This window comes from Capra hircus, chromosome 25 (assembly GCF_001704415.2).
Source record: "Capra hircus breed San Clemente chromosome 25, ASM170441v1, whole genome shotgun sequence".
In the NCBI taxonomy this organism is placed as follows: Eukaryota; Metazoa; Chordata; class Mammalia; order Artiodactyla; family Bovidae; genus Capra; species Capra hircus.
Window position 1 is genome coordinate 533,397 of NC_030832.1, and position 18,126 is coordinate 551,522.

Consider the following 18,126-nt stretch of genomic DNA (forward strand, 5'->3'; position numbering starts at 1 on the left):
CCCGTAGACAGCAGCCCACCAGGCTCACCCGTCCCTGGGATTCTCCAGGCGAGAACACTGGAGTGGGTTGCCAGTTCCTTCTCCAATGCGTGAAAGTGAAAAGTGAAAGTAAAGTCGCTCAGTCCTGTCCGACTCTTCAGGACCCCATGGACTGCAGCCTACCAGGCTCCTCCGCCCATGGGATTTTCCAGGCAAGAGTACTGGAGTGGGTTGCCATTGCCTTCTCCCTAGGATAACCCTAGCAGCCCTCATTTAGCCCTTGGAAGAATGGGCTATATCCTAGATATTTTGGAAGGAGTGTTATATGTAATGATTTTAGTGTCTCTCCCTGCTGACACAGAGGTTAGGGGCCTTCTGTGGTGGTCACTGTTGGGTTTCCAGTCTGGCACAGTGTTACCAGTCTCTGCATGTTTATTGAAAGAACCAATAAACCTGATGAGGGGTGCACAAAAATTCAGACTTGGGCCACTCAGGACAGAGAACACCTTCCCCCCACCACAGTGTGATGACCTAAAAACAATTCAGACGTGTTTTTACAACTTTTTTAATATATATTTTTATAAACAGGTCACGTGATAAAATAGCACAAGAAACACTTACCAAATATAAGGTTATATCTTCCGCATATACAGGAGAATGAGGTCGTTATGTACAATAAGAAAATGATTTTAGGGGTTGGTTGGTTTTGTTTTCCTCTGTCCCCCTAATTTTTCCTCCTACAGTCGTTGGAAATATCACAGCTTCAGTTGCATTAATACTTTGGACAAATGGACAGCTGCCCCTCCCCACTAGGAGCTGTGGGGAGGAGGGGCTGAAGAAACTGGCTCCTGACCATCTCAGCCCTGGAGCCTCTGGCCAGCACTCCAGGGGCAGGGAAATCTTTGGGCTGTTGAACTCTCTTCAACAGCATCTCTCGCTCGCTCTTTCTCTCTCTCTCTCTGTCACTCTCTGGCTCTCTGGAAACTGGCTACTCTCTTCCAACCAGATTGGGGGGTGGGGAGTGTCCCAAGATAGGGTGTGGGTGCTCAAGGTTGGGATGGAAAGGGGTCCCAGCCCCCTCCTCAGCAATCGCCAAGATGGGCCAGCACCCCAGGACTTCCCGATGTGCTGGGACTAGACAGAACACGGTGTGCCCACGTGGGCAGGTAGAAGTCTGGGAAGCTGGGGAGAGGGAGGCTGTGGCTAGAAAGGAGCCCTCCCTTTGGGTGTTGAGGGGGAGCTGGTCACTGGAAGATTGGTCACTGGCTAGGGCCCCCTTTCCCAGCTTCCACCTGGTGGAGACCTGCCCAGGATGAAGTGTTGCACTGAGGGGCCTGGGCCCAGCTGGCTACAGGGGTTGCAGGGCAGGGTCCACTCAGGACTGCTCCCAAGGCCTGCAGGCCCTAATGGTCGCTCCAGCTGCAGGCCTCTCAGATTGAGGTGGACTGGAGCCAGCTGGGCTAATGTTGATTATGCCAAGGTCACTGTCAGCCTGGTGGCCCCTCTCCTAATCCATTTCTGCCCTAGCCTGGCCAGGGTCCAAGGACCTTAGGTCTGTGGGTGGGGTGGGGCGAGCCGGGCCTCTCTCACACAGCGGCAAGGAAGAGGGGAGGTCGCTGGGGGTCAGGCTGGCATGAGTGGGGGAAGGGCGGGTGAGACTTGGGCTCCTGGGCGGGCCATGGCTTTGGCGGCGGCCTGTTTCCCCTCGCACCCCTCGGAGGGCTCCAGGCGCGGTGCAGTGGAAGATGCGGGACCCAGCTCCCCTCAATCCCCCTGGGCCCTGCCCGGGGTGGGGAGACAGAGCGGGGTGTGGCGGAGAAGGCGGTAGGGGCCGTCTGGCGAGCTCAAAGCGCCCCCAGGACCGAGCCCCAGCGCTCCGCCTCCGGCGGGCGGGCGAACGATGGAGGCGACTGTGGCGTGGCGAAGGGCGGGCGTGCAGTTGCGGGCGCGAGGGGCATGCACAAATTCCCCGAGCGTGCGTGCGTGCGTGCGCGGGGCTGGCCCGCCCGCCGCCCTCCTTGCTCGGGGCGGGGCGGGGAGGAGAGCGAGGGGCCGAGGGCGGGGAGGCCCCGACTACTCGACGACGAGGCAGCGGGGCAGGTGCTGCGAGAAGTACTTGAAGAGCTCGGGGGTGGCTCCGGGGCAGTTGGTCAGCTCCAGCTCCTCCAGGTCCTGCAGCTGCACCAGGCCCGACAGCCCGGTGGCGGTCAGCAGCGGGCAGCCTGCGGAGGGGCGGGGCTTAGTGGGCGTGGCCGGGGCGGGGCTCGGACCAGACGCGACTCCGCCCTCTGGCCGGTGGGACCTGGGCCACCGTGAGTCAACACCAGGCGTGGGTCTGCGCGAGGGTCACGGCAGTGCTGGCGGAGTCGGCCTAGGTGGGGATGAGTGGCCACTGCCCAGGAGGGCGGCACAGGGTCTCACCTGCCAGAGACAAGAGACGCAGACTCCTCATGGCCAGGAGGTGCTTCAGCCCGAAGTCCTGCACCTGGGCGGGAGGGCGGGGCGAGTTAGCTATTTCCGTTTGCGCCACGAGGGAGCTCCACTGCTGGCGTCAGGCCGTAGGGGGCAGGTGGTAGGTTCTCAGGTCCCCAAGGAGTCGCTGAGGGCCCTAGGGACTTCGTGCGCGCCGCTTGGGTGTGAAGGGATCCCAGACTTCCTTACAGGATCTGAGTGGGCTTCCTTACAGGTCAGCGGCATATCTGGGTGGGGGCTTTCCCCGCGCCCCCCACCTCCCCCGCCTACTCCCCAGTCTCTGGAGGCGTGGAGGGCTGATACCTGGCAGCACCATCGCAGGTAGAGGCTGCGGAGGGACGACATGGTGGACAAATAGCTGAGGCCAGTGTCCGTGATGCGTACACACCTGTGGTCGCAACAGAAGGGGTTGCCCACATTCAAAACACCTGTCCCCACCCCTCAGCTCTGGCCCCTTCCTCCTTTTTCGCCCCAGACGCCAGGAGCTGAGCTACCTTCCTGCCCCACCGTGCCGCGCCCCACCCAGGCTCCGCCCTCAACTGGCCGCTCGGTCGTATTCCCTAGGGAGGTGGGGTGGGGTGGCGGGCACCGCTCAGCCCCGCCCCCGTGTTATAGTCCACACTAGGCTAGCTTCTTATGAGGGCCCCGCCCCCTTGCTGCAGCCCCCCTCTAACTACAGGTTTGTCCACCAGGCTCCCTTCTTAGAGGTCCAGCAGCCTCGCCTGGCCCTGCCCTCCGTGGCCTAGGGGTGGGGCCGTGCACACCTGTCCAGCACGAGCTCCTCCAGGCGATGCAGGTCGCAGGCCACATACTCGAGCGCCATGTCAGTGATGCGTGGGCACCAGGAGAGGTCGAGGCTGCGGAGCTTCCGCAGGTTCTCTGCCACGAGCTCCACGCCGTCGTCCGTGACCTTGGAGCAGCCAGAGAGGCTGAGCGCGGTGAGGTTGGGCAGGCTATGCACCACGTTGACCACGCCATGGTTGGTGATCTCCCAGCAGGAGAGCAGGCGCAGCGTGTGCGTGCTGTGGCCCTGGCGCGCTGTGAAGTAGGCCAGGGCTGTGTCCGTCACGTGGTAGGCCTGCAAGCTCAGCTCAGCCAGGTTGGGCAGCAGCTGCGAGATGGCCGCGATGGCGTCGTCGGCCACGTTGATGCAGTCGCTCACGCTCAGCGAGGTGATCCGCGCACTCAGGCTGGACCACAGCCCAGCCTCGGTGAAGTCGTTGCAACCTGACAGCTCCAGGCGCACCACACCCTGCATCTGCTCCAGCATCACCTGTGGACAGGTGCGGGGTCAGGAGGGGGTCAGGAGGCTTCCATAGGGCTCAAGCCTACCGTGGTTTCCCAAGCATGAGACTCCCCCATGGGCATGGTGGGCTGATAGCAGACAGGGTGGAAGCAGCCCGCCGAGGGGCAGGAAGCTGTGTTCTTGAGGGTGCAGACAGTGTTAAACATCCATCAAGCTGGACTCTGCCAAGTGCCTTTTACAGTGTGTTCATTACATGTAAACAACATTCTAAGAGAGGAGGCAGGGCACAGGGGATCTGGGAGTCTGGGGCCAGGCCCGAGCAGGTGCTCAGAGCCCTTGGTGTTAATGATGCGATGATTAGAGCCCCCTTCCTGGGGAAGGGCCACCTCCACAGCTGCTCCTCTGACCTTTGCCCCTGCTTCTCCCACCTCCTCCAGCATCCTCCCTCCCCAAGGCAACCTGCTCGGCATGCAGGGTCTCACGTTTGTCTGCTTTGCTGTTGCGTGCATGAATGCTAAGTCGGTTGAGTTGTGTCTAACTCTGCAACCTCTGTCCATGGGATTCTCCAGGCAAGAATACTAGAGTGGGTTGCCGTACCCTCCTCCTCCAGGGGATCTTCCCAACCCAGGGACTGAAGCTGTCTCCTCCACTGGCAGGTGGGTTCTTTAGCACTAGCGCCACCTGGGAAGCCTCTGCTTTGCTGTTACTGTCTTGAAATCCTTAGTTATCTTTGAGCAAAGGACCCGAATTTTCATTTTGAACTACATCCCCCAAACTAAGTAGCCAGCCCTGCTCCCCCCACCCCAGAGCCACACTCCTCAGGGCACCAGCCCCACCCTCAGCCACTTTGCTGCTTGCCCCCCACAACACACATGTGCTGAGTGGCTGCTGCCTGGCCTAGCCCCCCCGCCTTGCTCCTCTGGGCCCGTGGCAGTGCGCACCTCCAGGCCGGCATCAGTGATGGTGGAACGCTTGAGGCTCATGGCTTTGACACCCTTCTTGGAGAGCGCGTAGTTGTCAATGAACTCACAGATGTCCAAGTCAGAGACGCCGACCAGGCAGAAACCCTCAAAGCCACGTGCTGCAAAGCCCTGCAGGTTCACGAACTCCTTCTCACCTCCAGGCAGCACTGTGTAGAGCTCCTTGGCGTGCAGCACAGGCGTGAGGCCCGCCCAGAACTTGGGCTGGTAGAGCACACGCCTCCAGGCCTTGCACACCTGCGCCAGCACACACTTCTCGCAGGCCGAGAAGTACCAGAAGAGGCCATTGAGGATCTTCTCATCTGTGGCCAGGGGCGGTCGCTCTGCTGGGGGCCCAGGCACTGGGGCTAAGGCTGGTCCACCAAGGGGGAGCCCTGCCTGGGGGCACAGGCCCCCGGCCAGAGCAGCCCGGGGCGGTGGGGCAGCCAGGCTGGGTGGTGGGAGGGTGGGCGGGGGTGGCTGGCAAGGGCGGTTCTTGGCAGCTGGCGTGCCCTTGGTGATGCTGGCTGCGCCCAGGCCATTGGGCTGGCCCGGCAGCTTCACCAGGCCATTGCGAGGCAAGCATGGAGGCTTGGGGTCGCCGTCGACGCCCGGGCTCGACATCTTCCCCGCTCGGGCTGCAGACAGGGTCCAGGAGATGGCAGTGAGTCCTCCGCGGGAGGACTAGGCTCCGCCCCGTCCCCCAGCGGCCCCTCCCAGGCCATTCCCAGAACCACCCAACAGAAAGGGTCTGAGTGTAAGTCCTGACTCCCTGACTGAGCAGGTGCAGGAAGGCAGGGCTGGTCATGACTACAACACTCCTGAGCACCTACTGTATGCACTGAGTTCAACCTCCACCCACCACAGAGCTTTTTGACCCCCAGGTTCTATGGACAGAGGTGGAGGGACACTCGCTGGTGACCATCCCCTACACCTCTGCTGCCCGCCATCGGCACCTGCCAGGCCTCTCTCTGCCAGGCAGGGCTGGGGAACTGAGGGTTCGGGGCATTCTCTGGCCACTCCTCTATGCCATGCCAGTGTAGCTCTTTGGAGTGATTTAAGTGCTCCATCTGAGGCGCATGCACTGAGAATCTCTGTGGCTGCAGGAGGTTCTGTGGCTCAGAACATACCCAGAGAAAGGGCAAGTGTCTTCCCAGGGTGCTCACGGTGATGCCAGCACAATGAGCCCTCCACATATATTGTTTCCTTAATCTCCCACTCAACCCATGGAGGACGATGCTTTGATGATTGTACCCATTGTACAGATGAGGAAACCATAGGTTGAGGCAGCATGAATTTCTTGCCTGAGGTCACAGTAAGTGGTGGAGCCAAGACACAGACCCAGAACTGGCTGCAGAAGGCTATGTGTAGGGATCTTCCCACAGGGTGGGGCTGAGACCATCCCCGTTCCCCTGCTCAGGCCTCCAAGGCTGTGAATGGGTGGCAGAGGGCACTGGACACAGATGACCCCAGAGAGAAGAGGCAGTGGGTCCCTCACAGGGCTACCATCTACCTCTCATTCCAGATCTCCTGCCTGTCCCCACCTCTGACACTCAGCGAGGAGGTGGGTACCCAGTGGCTCACCCCAAATCCCTGTGTGGCCTTGGGGAGCCATTTCCCTGCTCCAAGCCTCCCTTTCCTCACTTCAAAGCCTGGGGGTGATGATATGCCCCACGGAACAGCACAAGATGAGGACCAAGTGCAGGGCATGGCTCACAGTGAGCTTGCTGGCCCGAGGGGAAGGGGAGCCAGTGGTCCTGCCCTGCCCTCCCCTTCCCAGCATCACGCCTCCACTGGTTCCCAAGCCCTGGACAGGACAACACTTGTTGGCATTCCACATCTGGGGAGGGTGCATCCTGGGCTGGGCCCAAGGGTCTAACTGGGACACGTGGGCCTCATGGCTGCCAGCCCAGCTTTGAGTCCAAAGGTCTTCATGCCCTGATGGTCATGAACCTTCAGACTGCCAGTCCACGCCCCAGGAGGAGACCCCCACACCTTGGCTGCCCCTTCACTGCAGGTCATGGCCAGGTAGTTGCATTCCTCACCTGGGCTGATACACAGCATCCCTAACAGCACTTGCCGAGTGCCCACTGGGATAATAGTGTATGTCGGCCGCACAACTGCCCGGTTGGGGGGCCCAGGGGGAAGCACTGCTGTGAGCACGGCTCTCAGATCAGGAACCTGAGGCTCCCAGGAGTTACCGTTGCCCACAGTGGCAGGGGTGGCCCAGCATGAGGGCTGCCCCAGACCCCTTAATGCCAGTACATAGGAGGGGCCATCCTGGGACAACAGCGCCGCATGGAGGGACAGTATGAAGCCTACAAATGCCCCCCCCCATCCTGGGAGACTATCCAAGGGGGAGAGTATCCTGGCAATTCCCTCGTGCGGGCTGTGCTGGTTAGAGGGGCAGCCCCTGTCTGAATACCTTCTGCGTCCCCAGAGCAGAGCGCGCCCGGCGGCGGCAGCACCATGGACAGCGCCCCCGCAGCCGCCTAGCGCAGGCTCCCGGGGCCGGGCCCGGACGTGCCACCACGGACAGCGGCAGCGCGCGGCGGCGAGGGTATCGCCCGGCAAACTCAGATCGGCTGGGAGGGGCCCGGGAGGCTTGCGGGGGGAGGGGGGAGAAGACGCCCGCCCGGCTAAGATCCGGAGGAGGAGGCGGCGGAGGCGGCACCAAGGGAGAAATAACTCAAGAGCAGTGCAGATTTAGGTTGAAAATTCTCCCAGCCATGGGTGCGCACGTGGAGCCTGAGTCGAGGGGATCACGTGTATGCCCCGGGCATCCGCGGGGCTACCTTCCGTCCCCCACAGCAGCTCATATTTGCATACACCCACAGTCCCATCCCCACCCCCCAGACCTCTGGGTGGAGCCCATCCACGGAAAAGAGCTTACACCAGCTTGCAGGGAGTGTCCGACACCTGGCCGCCCCTCTTTCCACAGCCCCTGGCCGGCCTGTCGGTTAGCCTCCCCGCCCCCTACGTTCTGGGTTTGAGCCTTCTTCCCACAGAGGCAGGCCTGCTGCTCTCCGACCTTGTCCATGGTCTTGGGCTCCAGCTGCTCCTCACCCTCCAGGCTTGTTGACTTAGTCTGAGCCCTAGATCTTCAGCTCGAAACTGGAAACAGCCACACCTTAGCGCAGGGGTCAGGGCTTTGGGACAATGCTCAAATCAGAAATGGGTCTTCCTGCCGGTGAGGCAAGAGGCCCCTGGGGGGCTGGGACAAGGGCCCCTCAGCCTGGCTCTGACCCCCTGACCCAGCAGACAGGTTGCAGAGTCTCCGCCTTCTTGTCACCTGACTCCGATGCACCTAGTGTGTCCAGGAGGACCCGCCTGGTCTTCCTGTCAGGACAGGCAGGGGCAGCCAGTCCCCTGGGGACTACTCCCCTTTAGGGAGAAACACCAGCAGCTGACGCGCAGGGAAAGAGGCTTTTAAAATAAGACGGTCAGGCTTGCACTATTCTCAGCCTCAGTCCCTGGTGTGCTGTGTCTCCATGAGGAGTGGGATTCTGGGGGAAGGCTTCTCCTATGATGGCTGCAGGGGCTCCAGGCTCCTGGTTCACCACAGGAGGAGGGAGGTGGTCACTAGTTTAGCTTCTTGTCTTCACCAGCCTGAGCCAGAGGTGAATCAAGGAGAGCAAACCTGGCCTCTGCTTCCCCAGCAGACTCACGGGAACCGTGGGGGCCAGAGGGCACCTGGGGAGCACTGAGAGTCCTGCAAGGACTCCAGACCTTGGTGGCTTCCAGGTCTGGAGATGGCCACGCTGGGGCTTCCTGAGGAGCTGCCTCTTCTACAGATGAAGTCACTGGGCCCTGGGACCCAGCATGTCCACCGTAGAGCCTCACTTCCGGCCCCTTTCCAGACCTGACCCTACAGTTCAGCGAGACCTGCTGTCCTGTACTCCCCTCCCCCTCTGCCCGGGCACATGCTGGTTCCCTGCTTGCTCAGGAGGCCTCCGGGATCCTTAATCCCGCAAGCGCTTCCTGTTCTATCCTTTGGTGTGAGCACCGCTCTCCCTCTCCCCATGGGACCCCTGGCCTGAAAGCATCTCCAGATGTCTGCCATGACGTGGACTATCACTACTGTCTACCTGCCTGTCTCTCCTGAGGACAGACAGCATGATGGCTGGGCAGCTGAATGAATGAAGAATGCCCGTCCAATGATCAGGGTCATGTAGAAAGGGGTGCAGCTTCCCCTGAGGTGGGACGGAGGGCAGTCCACGGAAGGGCTCAACTGCGGCTCAGCTCCTCAGTCCAGGTTGTGACAGAGGCCGGTGTCCATGGGGGAGGGAAAGAGTGATGCCAGGGTCTCTGAGAAGGCTCCTAAGACCCTGGGGCTTGGGGCCGGCTGTGCCTTTATTCAGACCTTCGGGAAGGGGACGGCTTCCTTTTTGGCGAAGTCCCCCACTTGAGGGCTGCAGGGTCGAGGGTGCTGGCTGCCTGTTCCCCATGGTCTGGCCGGACCAGGGGGAAGGGGACAGGAAGCATTAGAGAGGAGGGGAGCTTCCGGAGCCGCGTCCTCCCACTGACTGCTGACCTCAGCCCATCACACACAAGCCGGGACAGCAAGGTTCAGAGTGCACTTTCAGAAGTTGCACAAAGCTAGGATTTACCCCAAGTCCTCCAGCTGTCCTCCCAAGACTCAGGCCAGGCGTGGCTGTCCAGAGTGCAACCCTGTGCCCCCCCCCCGCCCCCTGCAGCTGCTCCCTCCATTCTCTGCTCTGTTCTGCTTCAGTCTCTGTGCTCTCCCAGCCTGGAGCCCTGGGCTGGGGGTCTCTTCCAGTGTGCCCCCTGTCACGCCCCTGCTCTCCTTCCAGAGGCTGCAAGCTGCGTGTCGACCACTGAGACACTCATCTTTGGGACTGCTCGTACCCACCCGTCATGGTCCTCAGCTCAGAGGTCTCTTCACTCATCCCTGATACCCCATCTAATACAGCAGAACCTGCACTGACCAGTTCCCCCTGCCGGCTGAGGACCATCGAGCTGGACAGGGCATGGGTAGCCAGAAAAGCTCACATCAGGGCAACCTGCAGCGGTGGCCCAGGGGCTGGGGTGACGACCTGGGTAGCTTGGGGTTGGGGACATGGCGCGGGCTGACACATTTCGTGACAAGCTCTGTGACTCAGGCACACGCACATCCCTACCACGTTGCACACGTCCTAGCAGCAGCGCTCCCCTCCCGCCCCCAGCTCAGAGATGCTTGGGGGCGCAGGCTGCCCCACCCAGGCACCCGGGGCTCTGGAAAGGCAGCACGTGGGCCTCAAGAGAGAGCCGAGTTGGTGCCCCAGCAGAGCACGTCCTATGGCCAAGCTCAGGGCAGCTCAGCCACGTGGGACCGGGCACCTCCGGGAGTACGTGCCAGGCTCCAGGCCTCTCTGCTCTGAAGGGTCCATGCCCTCCAGGGCCTGGGGCATCCAGTGCCTCAAACACTGCCCAGGGGAGGCCAAGCCCACCCTCTGCAGTGGGTCTGACTGAGGCTCCCCCGGGCGACTGGGAGGGGAGGTTCCGGGCCACCCACTTTGCTGCCACCTCCGCTTGTCCCTCAAGCCAGCCCTCAGACACAGCAGCAGCTCCCACGTGTGACGAGACGGGGGCTGCAGACAGCTCACAGTGCCAGCCCAGGAACCCCTTCCCCAGCCTCCAGGCGAGAGGTCTCCCTGGTCCCCGCAGTGCAGCCCTTCTTGAGGCTGGGCCCAGCCGGCATGAGTGTCTGGGTGCTCCAACCTCCAGCTACTTGGTCCCTTCTCACTAGTGGGCGACAGGACTTGTGTGAGTGCCCCGAAAGTGGGTGTGAACTGGAGGATGGCATTGGCCCCATGAACCCTCACAGCGTCAGAGATGCCCGTAGGCCTGGCCCACAGCAAGGGGAGGCGGAGGCCCCCCAGGCCCCCGGTGAGGGGGAGCCAGGCCACAGAGGCAGCAGGCACCTGGCTAAGTGAGTCCTGGGGTCCCCTGGGGCCTGCACGGACTCCCCCCTCTGCCTGTGTTTGGGACTGGGCCTTGAATACCCCTCCTCCCCAGACAGCCTCAGCTAGCCCTAGGGCCACCTCCTATGGAGCCAGTGGTTCGCCCTGGGGGACCCCAAACCTCTCAGGCTCCCAACCCGCCCAGGCCTCCTGCCCCAAGGCTGCCGTCCAGCATCCTTCGAAGGCATCTGTGGGAAGAAAGGGCCCCAGGCTCTGCATGGCGCCACGGGGGCCTGGACTGTCCCTGGTCCATGGGCCCTGTCCCTGGTCTGTGGGCCCTGTCCCTGGTCTGTGGGCCCTGTCCATGGAGGGAAACCCTCCCGTGCAGAGGCTGGGAGGGGTGGAAGAGTGGCCACCAGGCTGCAGGCTCCTGGAGGCTCCAACAGCCAGACCTTCTCTCCTTCTCAGGTCATGGGTGGGGGACTCCTCGACCCACTCAAACCCCCAGAAGGACAGACCCTCCCCCAGCAAGTCTCAGGGTGCCCAGCTCTGCTTCTGGGGCCCTCCAGCCTTGGCCAGCGCCCGGCCCCTCCTCCAGAGCACATGTGGCCAGCGCCCTCCCTTCCCCTCGACCTCCCACTGTGGCGGCTCCATGCAGGGCCAGGCTCAGGTGTCCAGGGGCAGGTCAGCAACTGGGCCTCGCGTTCACAAGCTCCTCCTGGAGTGTAACTGTATCTAACACCTGTCTCCAGGCACAGGGGCTCATGGTGCTGGGGTGAGGAGTCTCGAGTGCTGTGGGGTCTGGGACCTCACCCAGGCAGCCCACCTGGGGGCCTGTAATTCGGCGTCCACGGGGGAAGAGCACGGTGGCACCGACCCACAGCCTTGGTCCAGTTGCCATGGGGATCGGGCCTCAACCAGGCAGCCACTGGGGTGAAGGGCTGGGGGAGGGTCTGGCAGGGCTGGAGGCCCAGCTGCAGCCGCCAGGGAAGGGGCTGCGGTTACGTAAGCCCTCAGGGGGTGGCGGCGGCGCTGTCCCAAGCCCCCTCCCAGCCTCCTGCTCATTGTGGCCTCCGCGGTGCTGTGGCCTGCCCCCTCCCCGGTGCTGTGGCCTGCCCCCTCCCCGCCTTGTAGCCTGGCCCGGCACACACACCTTACCTCGGCCCGGGCTCCTGGCTCATGCCACGCTGTCCACCGGGCGTCCTCCCGTCATGGGGAGCCCGGCATGGGCACCGGCGAGGCGAGGAGGCGACCGAGTGCTGGCCTGGCAGGCAGGGCCCGGCCGCGCCCCGCGCCCCGCGTCCGGCCTGGCCGGGCCCCTCCGCTGACCCCCGAGAGGAGCTCCCCGGTGGGAGAGGATCGGCCGCCCGAGCCTCCCACCGGGGAGGCTATGGCTGTGCCCAGATAAATAAGGCCGCTTTGCAGGGAGCCGGGCGGGCGCCTCCTCCCTCCCCTCGCCCTCCTCCCGGCGCTCCTCCACCGCCCTCCTCCCCGCGCTCCTCCGCGGCCGCCGGCGGAGCCGCGCGCGCCCCCCGCCCGGCCTTACGCGCCGCTCCCTCGCGCGCTCCCGGCGCCGGTAGCCAATCCGGGCTGGCGAGCCCGGGCGGGGGTGCCGAGGATGCCGAGCCCCGCCCCGCCCCGCCGCGCCCTCCCGCGCGCACAGCGCGCTCCCGCCGCGGCGCCCACGGGCACGCGCCGCCCCGGCACGCGCCCCCGCTCCCCCTTGCCACGGGAGCCCGCACAATAACAAACCCGGCGCGCGGCGGGGCGGGGAGCGGAGAGGAGGGCCGGCGAGGGCAGGAGGGAGGCGAAGGAAGGTCCAGGCCCGCGAACGGAGAGCCAGGCTAGAGAGAGCCCTGCCTCGGAGGAGCGGCGGGGACCCCGAATCCAGCGGGGCCCGGAGGATGGAGCCCTTGGGCGCCAGCGGTCCGACCCTCCCCCTCCCGGCTCCTCCTGCGGAGCGGACGGCCGGGCCCCTTTCACCGCCCGGCCATCACATCCTCCGCGCACCTGTGGGTACCAGGCCCCGGAACCTCCTTCAGCGGGGGACACAGTTGCGCACCCGCAGAGCAGAGAAACAAGTGACCAGTAGATCATTTTGGAGAGAGACGAGCGCGATGGAGGTTCAAGAGGGCCACGTGATGGAGACCTCCGAGGGTGGTGGTGGTGGGGGGGCTTCTGAGGACAGGACACTAAACTGAGTCCCCCAAGGGAGAGAGGGAAAGGAAGTTGTTCAAGAAGGGGTGTGCAAAGGTCCTGAGGCACGTTACCTCTGGAATAGGCCTGGAGAGAGGGTGGGACGGGGCGGGGCGGGAGGATGCGGAAGGCTCTGTCTGGGCCCTTGGGGATGCCAGGACTCCCAGCAGACTCGGGGTGGAGGACCGAGGCTCATACTGCCCACCTCGGGACCTCCTGGGAGTCAGCAGAGGGACCAGGTGTTCGGGGGGAGCAAAGCGGGGTCTTTGCTCCAGGGAAAGAGCCTCAGGGCGGAGAGGCAGCCCCCTGAGAACCTTAATAGAAAATGAAGCCGGCTATTGTCAGCAACATTTTGACGGGAAGCAGACCCAGGGGGCCTGGTGTGGGACGGGGCCGCGGGAGAAGGCAGGCTGGCCCTCCGCACTGGCCTGGGCAGTGCCGCTCAGGCAGCTGTGTGGGTGAGGACAGCTCTGGGTGTGGTGGGGACTGGCGCCCCGCCCTGCTGACCCTGACCAAAGGAGGGGGCCTGGTGGGGTGGGTGGGGGTGCGTGAGGCCTGGGGTGACTGGGGAGTGCTGTCTGACCCAGCCCGTCACCTCCATGTGGGCTCAGCCCCGGTGGCAGGGGGCACTGGGGCAGCCCGGACCCTGACCCTGGTGTGCACAATGCCCTGACTGGGAGGCAGGGCTTCACTTTGCACTTTGAGGGGCTCTCGCCCCTCAGCAAGTGCCAGGGCCCAGGCAGAGAGCAGGCTGTGCCAACACCTGGGGCTCCCCTCCCCTGGGGCTCCCCCCACTTGGAGCACCCCTCCCCTGAAGCTCCCCTCCCCTGGGGTTCCCCTCACCTGGGGCTCCCCATCCCTGGAGCTTCCCTCACCCAGAGTGCCTCTCACCTGGAGCCCCCCTCCCCTGGAGCTCCCCTCACCTGGGACACCCCTCACCTGATCACCACATCACCTAAAACACCCCTGCACTCACTTGGGGCACCCCTCACCTGGAGATCCCCTCATCTTGATGCCTGGGCATAGAGGAGTCTCCCTAGCCCAGGCAGCGGGGGGTCTCCAGCTTTGCAGCATGAGGGGGTGAGGACGAAAGGCCGTAGGCACACTGTGCCCTGAGAGGGAGCCACAGTCACATCGGGGAACGGAGCTGCTTACCTCGCGGCTCTGCAGGCCCGACCTCCTCACGGGGTTCCTTCCTCGTGGGGTGAGGTGTGTGCTCCGGGATCACAAACCTGGGCTCAGGTCCGCCCTCCCGGGGTGGGGCCTCAGACAAGCAGGTCCCCTCTTGGAAAGTAAGAGGGGCCCCACCCAAGGGGTCGCCCTGGAGATCCTGGTGTAGCACGGGTGGGGACAGCCCCATGCTCCCCAGAGGTCAGGCTGCCCTGGACCCGCAGGGAGGATGGACACTGTGCCCCCACTGTCCCTGCTCCCCACCCAGAGGCAGGGGCCCCGAGAGGGCCTGCAGGGGGTACCACGTGGAGGGGGGGACCACGTGGCGTGGGGAGGCCACAGGTGTGTTTGACGGTCCTCAGCACTCTGAAGCCTGATGGGAGCTCAGGGAAGTGAGAACCTCACAGCGTGGGGTGGCCCTGGCAGCTGTGGGAGGTGGTGGGCGGTGGGTGGCAGGCCTCTGCTGCCTCTAGCTTTTCTCCCTGCCTTCCCTCCTCCTGGGACCCAGGCCCGACTCACCAAGGCAGGGGAGGGGGTGCGGGGGGTGGAGTGGCCAGGGCTGAGTATGACTCAGGGCCCAGCTGTCACCAAGCAACCCAGTTGCCTAGCAATGGCAGTTTCCCAGTAACGTTGTCTCCTAGCAATGGGATATTTTCCCGGGCCCTGGCTGGAGCCTGGTGGTTATTTTTAGCTCAGCTGCAAATCAATCTGCAGCTGCATTTTTGGCTCCTGAAGAAGATGCAAGGTGTATGTGGGGCGGCAGGAGGGAGGCAGTGGTCTTCTTGTCATGGGAGGAAACTTGCCATGTGTCCTAAGGTACAGGCTCATATGTGGGCCAGGCCAGAGTCCAGCTGGGAACGAGGTGGGGGCTGTGCAGGTGAAGGGGAACCAGAGGTTGTTCAGGCTGCCCGTGAGAGCTGACAGATGTGACTGTCTCCCTGATCGGGTCTCTGGGAGGGCCGGTCCCTCCAGCACCCTGGGGCTCCCTAGGTCAGGCTGGCCAGGAGCCTTCCAGGCCAGTGTTGATTGTGGGCACCCCTGGAGTGTGCCACTGGGTGGCAGCTTCCTGGCACCACGTGGCTCTCGGCTGTGGGAACCATCTTGGTGTCTCCAGCCCCCAGCCCCTCCAAGGGTGACAGCGCCCTGCCCCAGGTCAGCTGCAGCACACCTTCAGAAAGTCCTGGCTGCGGGGGTCTGGGTGCCCACAGGCTCAGCTGGCCTCTGCTCAGCCCACGTCTCTCCCGCTTCTCGATTTTGCTGAAACGGGAGCCCAAAGGAGAGGTCTTGGCAGCTGGGGAAACTTGACCCCTCTGGGCTTTCCCACCATTTCCTCAGGAGCAGCTCTGCTAGCCGATCCCTTGAAGCCAGTTCCTGCCTCCCACTGGCCAGCTTCCTGTTCCTGGTTTGCCCTGGGCGCCAACCAGACCTGGGGTGTTGTTTCCATCCGTCCATCCCCACTGACTCCGCCTGGGCTTTGTGCGGCTCCCACAGGCCCCGGACGGCCCAGCCCCACCCGGATCTTGCGTGCCCCTCACCTGTGCCCTGCACCCTGCAGGGCTGCCCCCTTGCCGGAGGGCATGGCCCACCTGAGACTGCTCCTGGTTCCACCATCTGCTCGTCCCCAGCCAGGACCTGGGCTCTGAGTGGGAAGTGGAGAGAAGCCCATTTTGGAGGGTCAGGGCACTGCAGGGTCTGGAGCTGGGGGGACACACAAGAGCCTCCAAACAGAACACAGCATTGGGGAGTTACCTGAGATTTGGGGTGTCATTCGTCCGTCCACACACTCACTTTCTGGGTATTTACCAAGCACGTCTTCTGCGTCCACAGCCTTTTGGGCTTTTTGATGTGGGCATCAGATCTCTGATGGCTAACCACACTGGGCGCTTCGGAGAAGCACCCCTCACAGGCTGCAGGGCCAGGAGCTGTGAGCAGAGGCAGCCTGCGGGGTCTTCTTCCGCAGGTGACAATCAGCGCCACCACCCAGCCCTTGAAGAAGCAGCTGGGCAGGAGGAAGGGGAAGCTTGCTATCAGGGGGCCACCTCAGGGCCAGGCTTGTGCCCTTGACAGACCAGATCACTCTTTAGGAGCCCCTCCCAGAAACCCAGGGACACTGTCCCATTCTCAGGGTGGGAGGGGGCGGACAGGGAGTGTGGGGAGCCAACGCCCCCAGCCAGCGGAAGGAGGGTCTGAAGCAACTCCCCACACTGACACCGGAGGGCGCCTGAAGCCCTCTGTCAGCTTCGCCAGCCTGGGGCAAGGGCGGTCCAGGGCGCTGGGGGTCCCTCCAGAACTGGACCTAGGTCTCAGCAAATGTGACTGACCGGGATTCCTGTTCCCTTCCTCCCACTGGAGACTCCTTTGCTCAGTGCCATGCCCTGTGCTCAGCTCAGTTCAGTCGCTCAGTTGTGTCTGACTCTCTGCGACCACTCTCTGCAGCACGCCAGGCTTCCCTGTCCATCACCAACTCCTGGAGTTTACTCAAACTTATGTCCATCGAGTTGGTGATGCCATCCAACCATCTCATCCTCTGTCGTCCCCTTCTCCTCCTGCCCTCAATCTTTCCCAACATCAGGGTCTTTTCCAATGAGTCAGCTCTTCACATCAGATGGCCAAAGTATTGGAGTTTCAGCTTCAGCATCAGCCCTTCCAGTGAATATTCAGGACTGATCTCCTTTAGGATGGACTAGTTGGATCTGCTTGCAGTCCAAAGGACTCTCAAGAGTCTTCTCCAACACTACAGTTCAAAAGCATCAATTCTTCTGCGCTCAGCTTTCTTTATAGTCCAACCCTTACATCCATGCATGACTACTGGAAAAACCATAGCCTTGACTAGACAGACCTTTGATGGCAAAGTAATGTCTCCGCTTTTTAATTCCAAGGAGCAAGCGTCATTTAATTTCATGGCTGCAGTCACCATCTACAGTGATTTTGGAGCCCAAGAAAATAAAGTCTGTCACTGTTTCCATTGTTTCCCCGTCTATTTGCCATTAAGTGATGGGACCAGATGCCATGATCTTCGTTTTCTGAATATTGAGCTTTAGGCCAACTTTTTCACTCTCCTCTTTCACTTTCACCAAGAGACCCTTTATTTCTTCTTCACTTTCTGCCATAAGGGTGGTATCATCTGTGTATCTGAGGTTATTGATATTTCTCCCGGCAATCTTGATTCCACCTTGTGCTTCATCCAGCCTGGTATTTCCCATGATGTACTCTGCATATAAGTTAAATAAGCAGGGTGACAATATACAGCCTTGGCATGCTCCTTTCCCAATTTGGAACCAGTCTGTTCCATGTCCAGTTCTGTTGTTTCTTGACCTGCATACAAGATTTCTCAGGAGGCAGGTAAGATGGTCTGGTGTTCCCATCTCTTTAAGAATTTTCCAGTTTGTTGTGATCCACACAGTCAAAGGCTTTAACATAGTCAATGAATGTTGGCAATTTGATCTCTGGTTCCTCTGCCTTTTCTAAATCCAGTCTGAACATCTGGAAGTTCACAGTTCACGTATTGTTGAAGCCTGGCTTGGAGAATTTTGAGCATTACCTTGCTAGTGTGAGATGAGTGCAATTGTGCAGTAGTTTGAACACTCTGGCATTGCCCTTCTTTGGGACTGGAATGAGAACTGACCTTTTCCAGTCCTGTGGCCACTGCTGAGTTTTCCAAAGTTGCTGGCATATTGAGTGCAGCACTTTCACAGCATCATCTTTCAGGATTTGAAATAGCTCAACTGGAATTCCATCACCTCCACTAGCTTTGTTCATAGTGATGCTTTCTAAGGCCCATTTGACTTCACACTCCAGGATGTCTGGCTCTAGGTCAGTGAGCACACCATCGTGGTTATCTGGGTCACGAAAATCTTTTTTTGTTTTTTTTTTTGAAAATCTTTTTTGCCCTGTGCGCCCCTTTCTAAATTCGTAGTTGGGTAAAATGCATATAAAGCTTAGCATCTTCACCATTTCCAAGTGTACTGGGGTGTCGAGTGTGTGTGTCAAACCACTGTCACCACTATCACCCCCAGAACACTCTGTTCCTCCCAGATGAACACCCTGTCCCCATTAAGCACCAATTCCCCACTGCCTCACCCCAAGCAGCCTCCATTCTAATTTTTCACTATGGATTTGACTGTTTTGGTATTTCATGTGAGTAGACTCATCTTTTGCGGCTGGCTTACTTCACTGAGAGGCTTCCCAGGTGGTGCTAGTG

At 61.6% G+C, this 18,126-nt stretch overlaps 1 protein-coding gene across 1 annotated transcript; it reads right to left on the minus strand.

Annotated features, from left to right (window-relative positions):
- On the minus strand, nt 529–12,047 carry FBXL16 (F-box and leucine rich repeat protein 16). The gene is made up of 6 exons (XM_018041034.1): nt 11,718–12,047; nt 4,639–5,294; nt 3,216–3,724; nt 2,755–2,839; nt 2,401–2,464; nt 529–2,201 (listed from the first exon to the last, which is right to left on the minus strand). The coding sequence occupies exons 2-6, from the start codon at nt 5,278–5,280 to the stop codon at nt 2,053–2,055; spliced, it is 1,449 nt and encodes a 482-aa protein (XP_017896523.1). The 5' UTR covers nt 5,281–5,294; nt 11,718–12,047; the 3' UTR covers nt 529–2,052.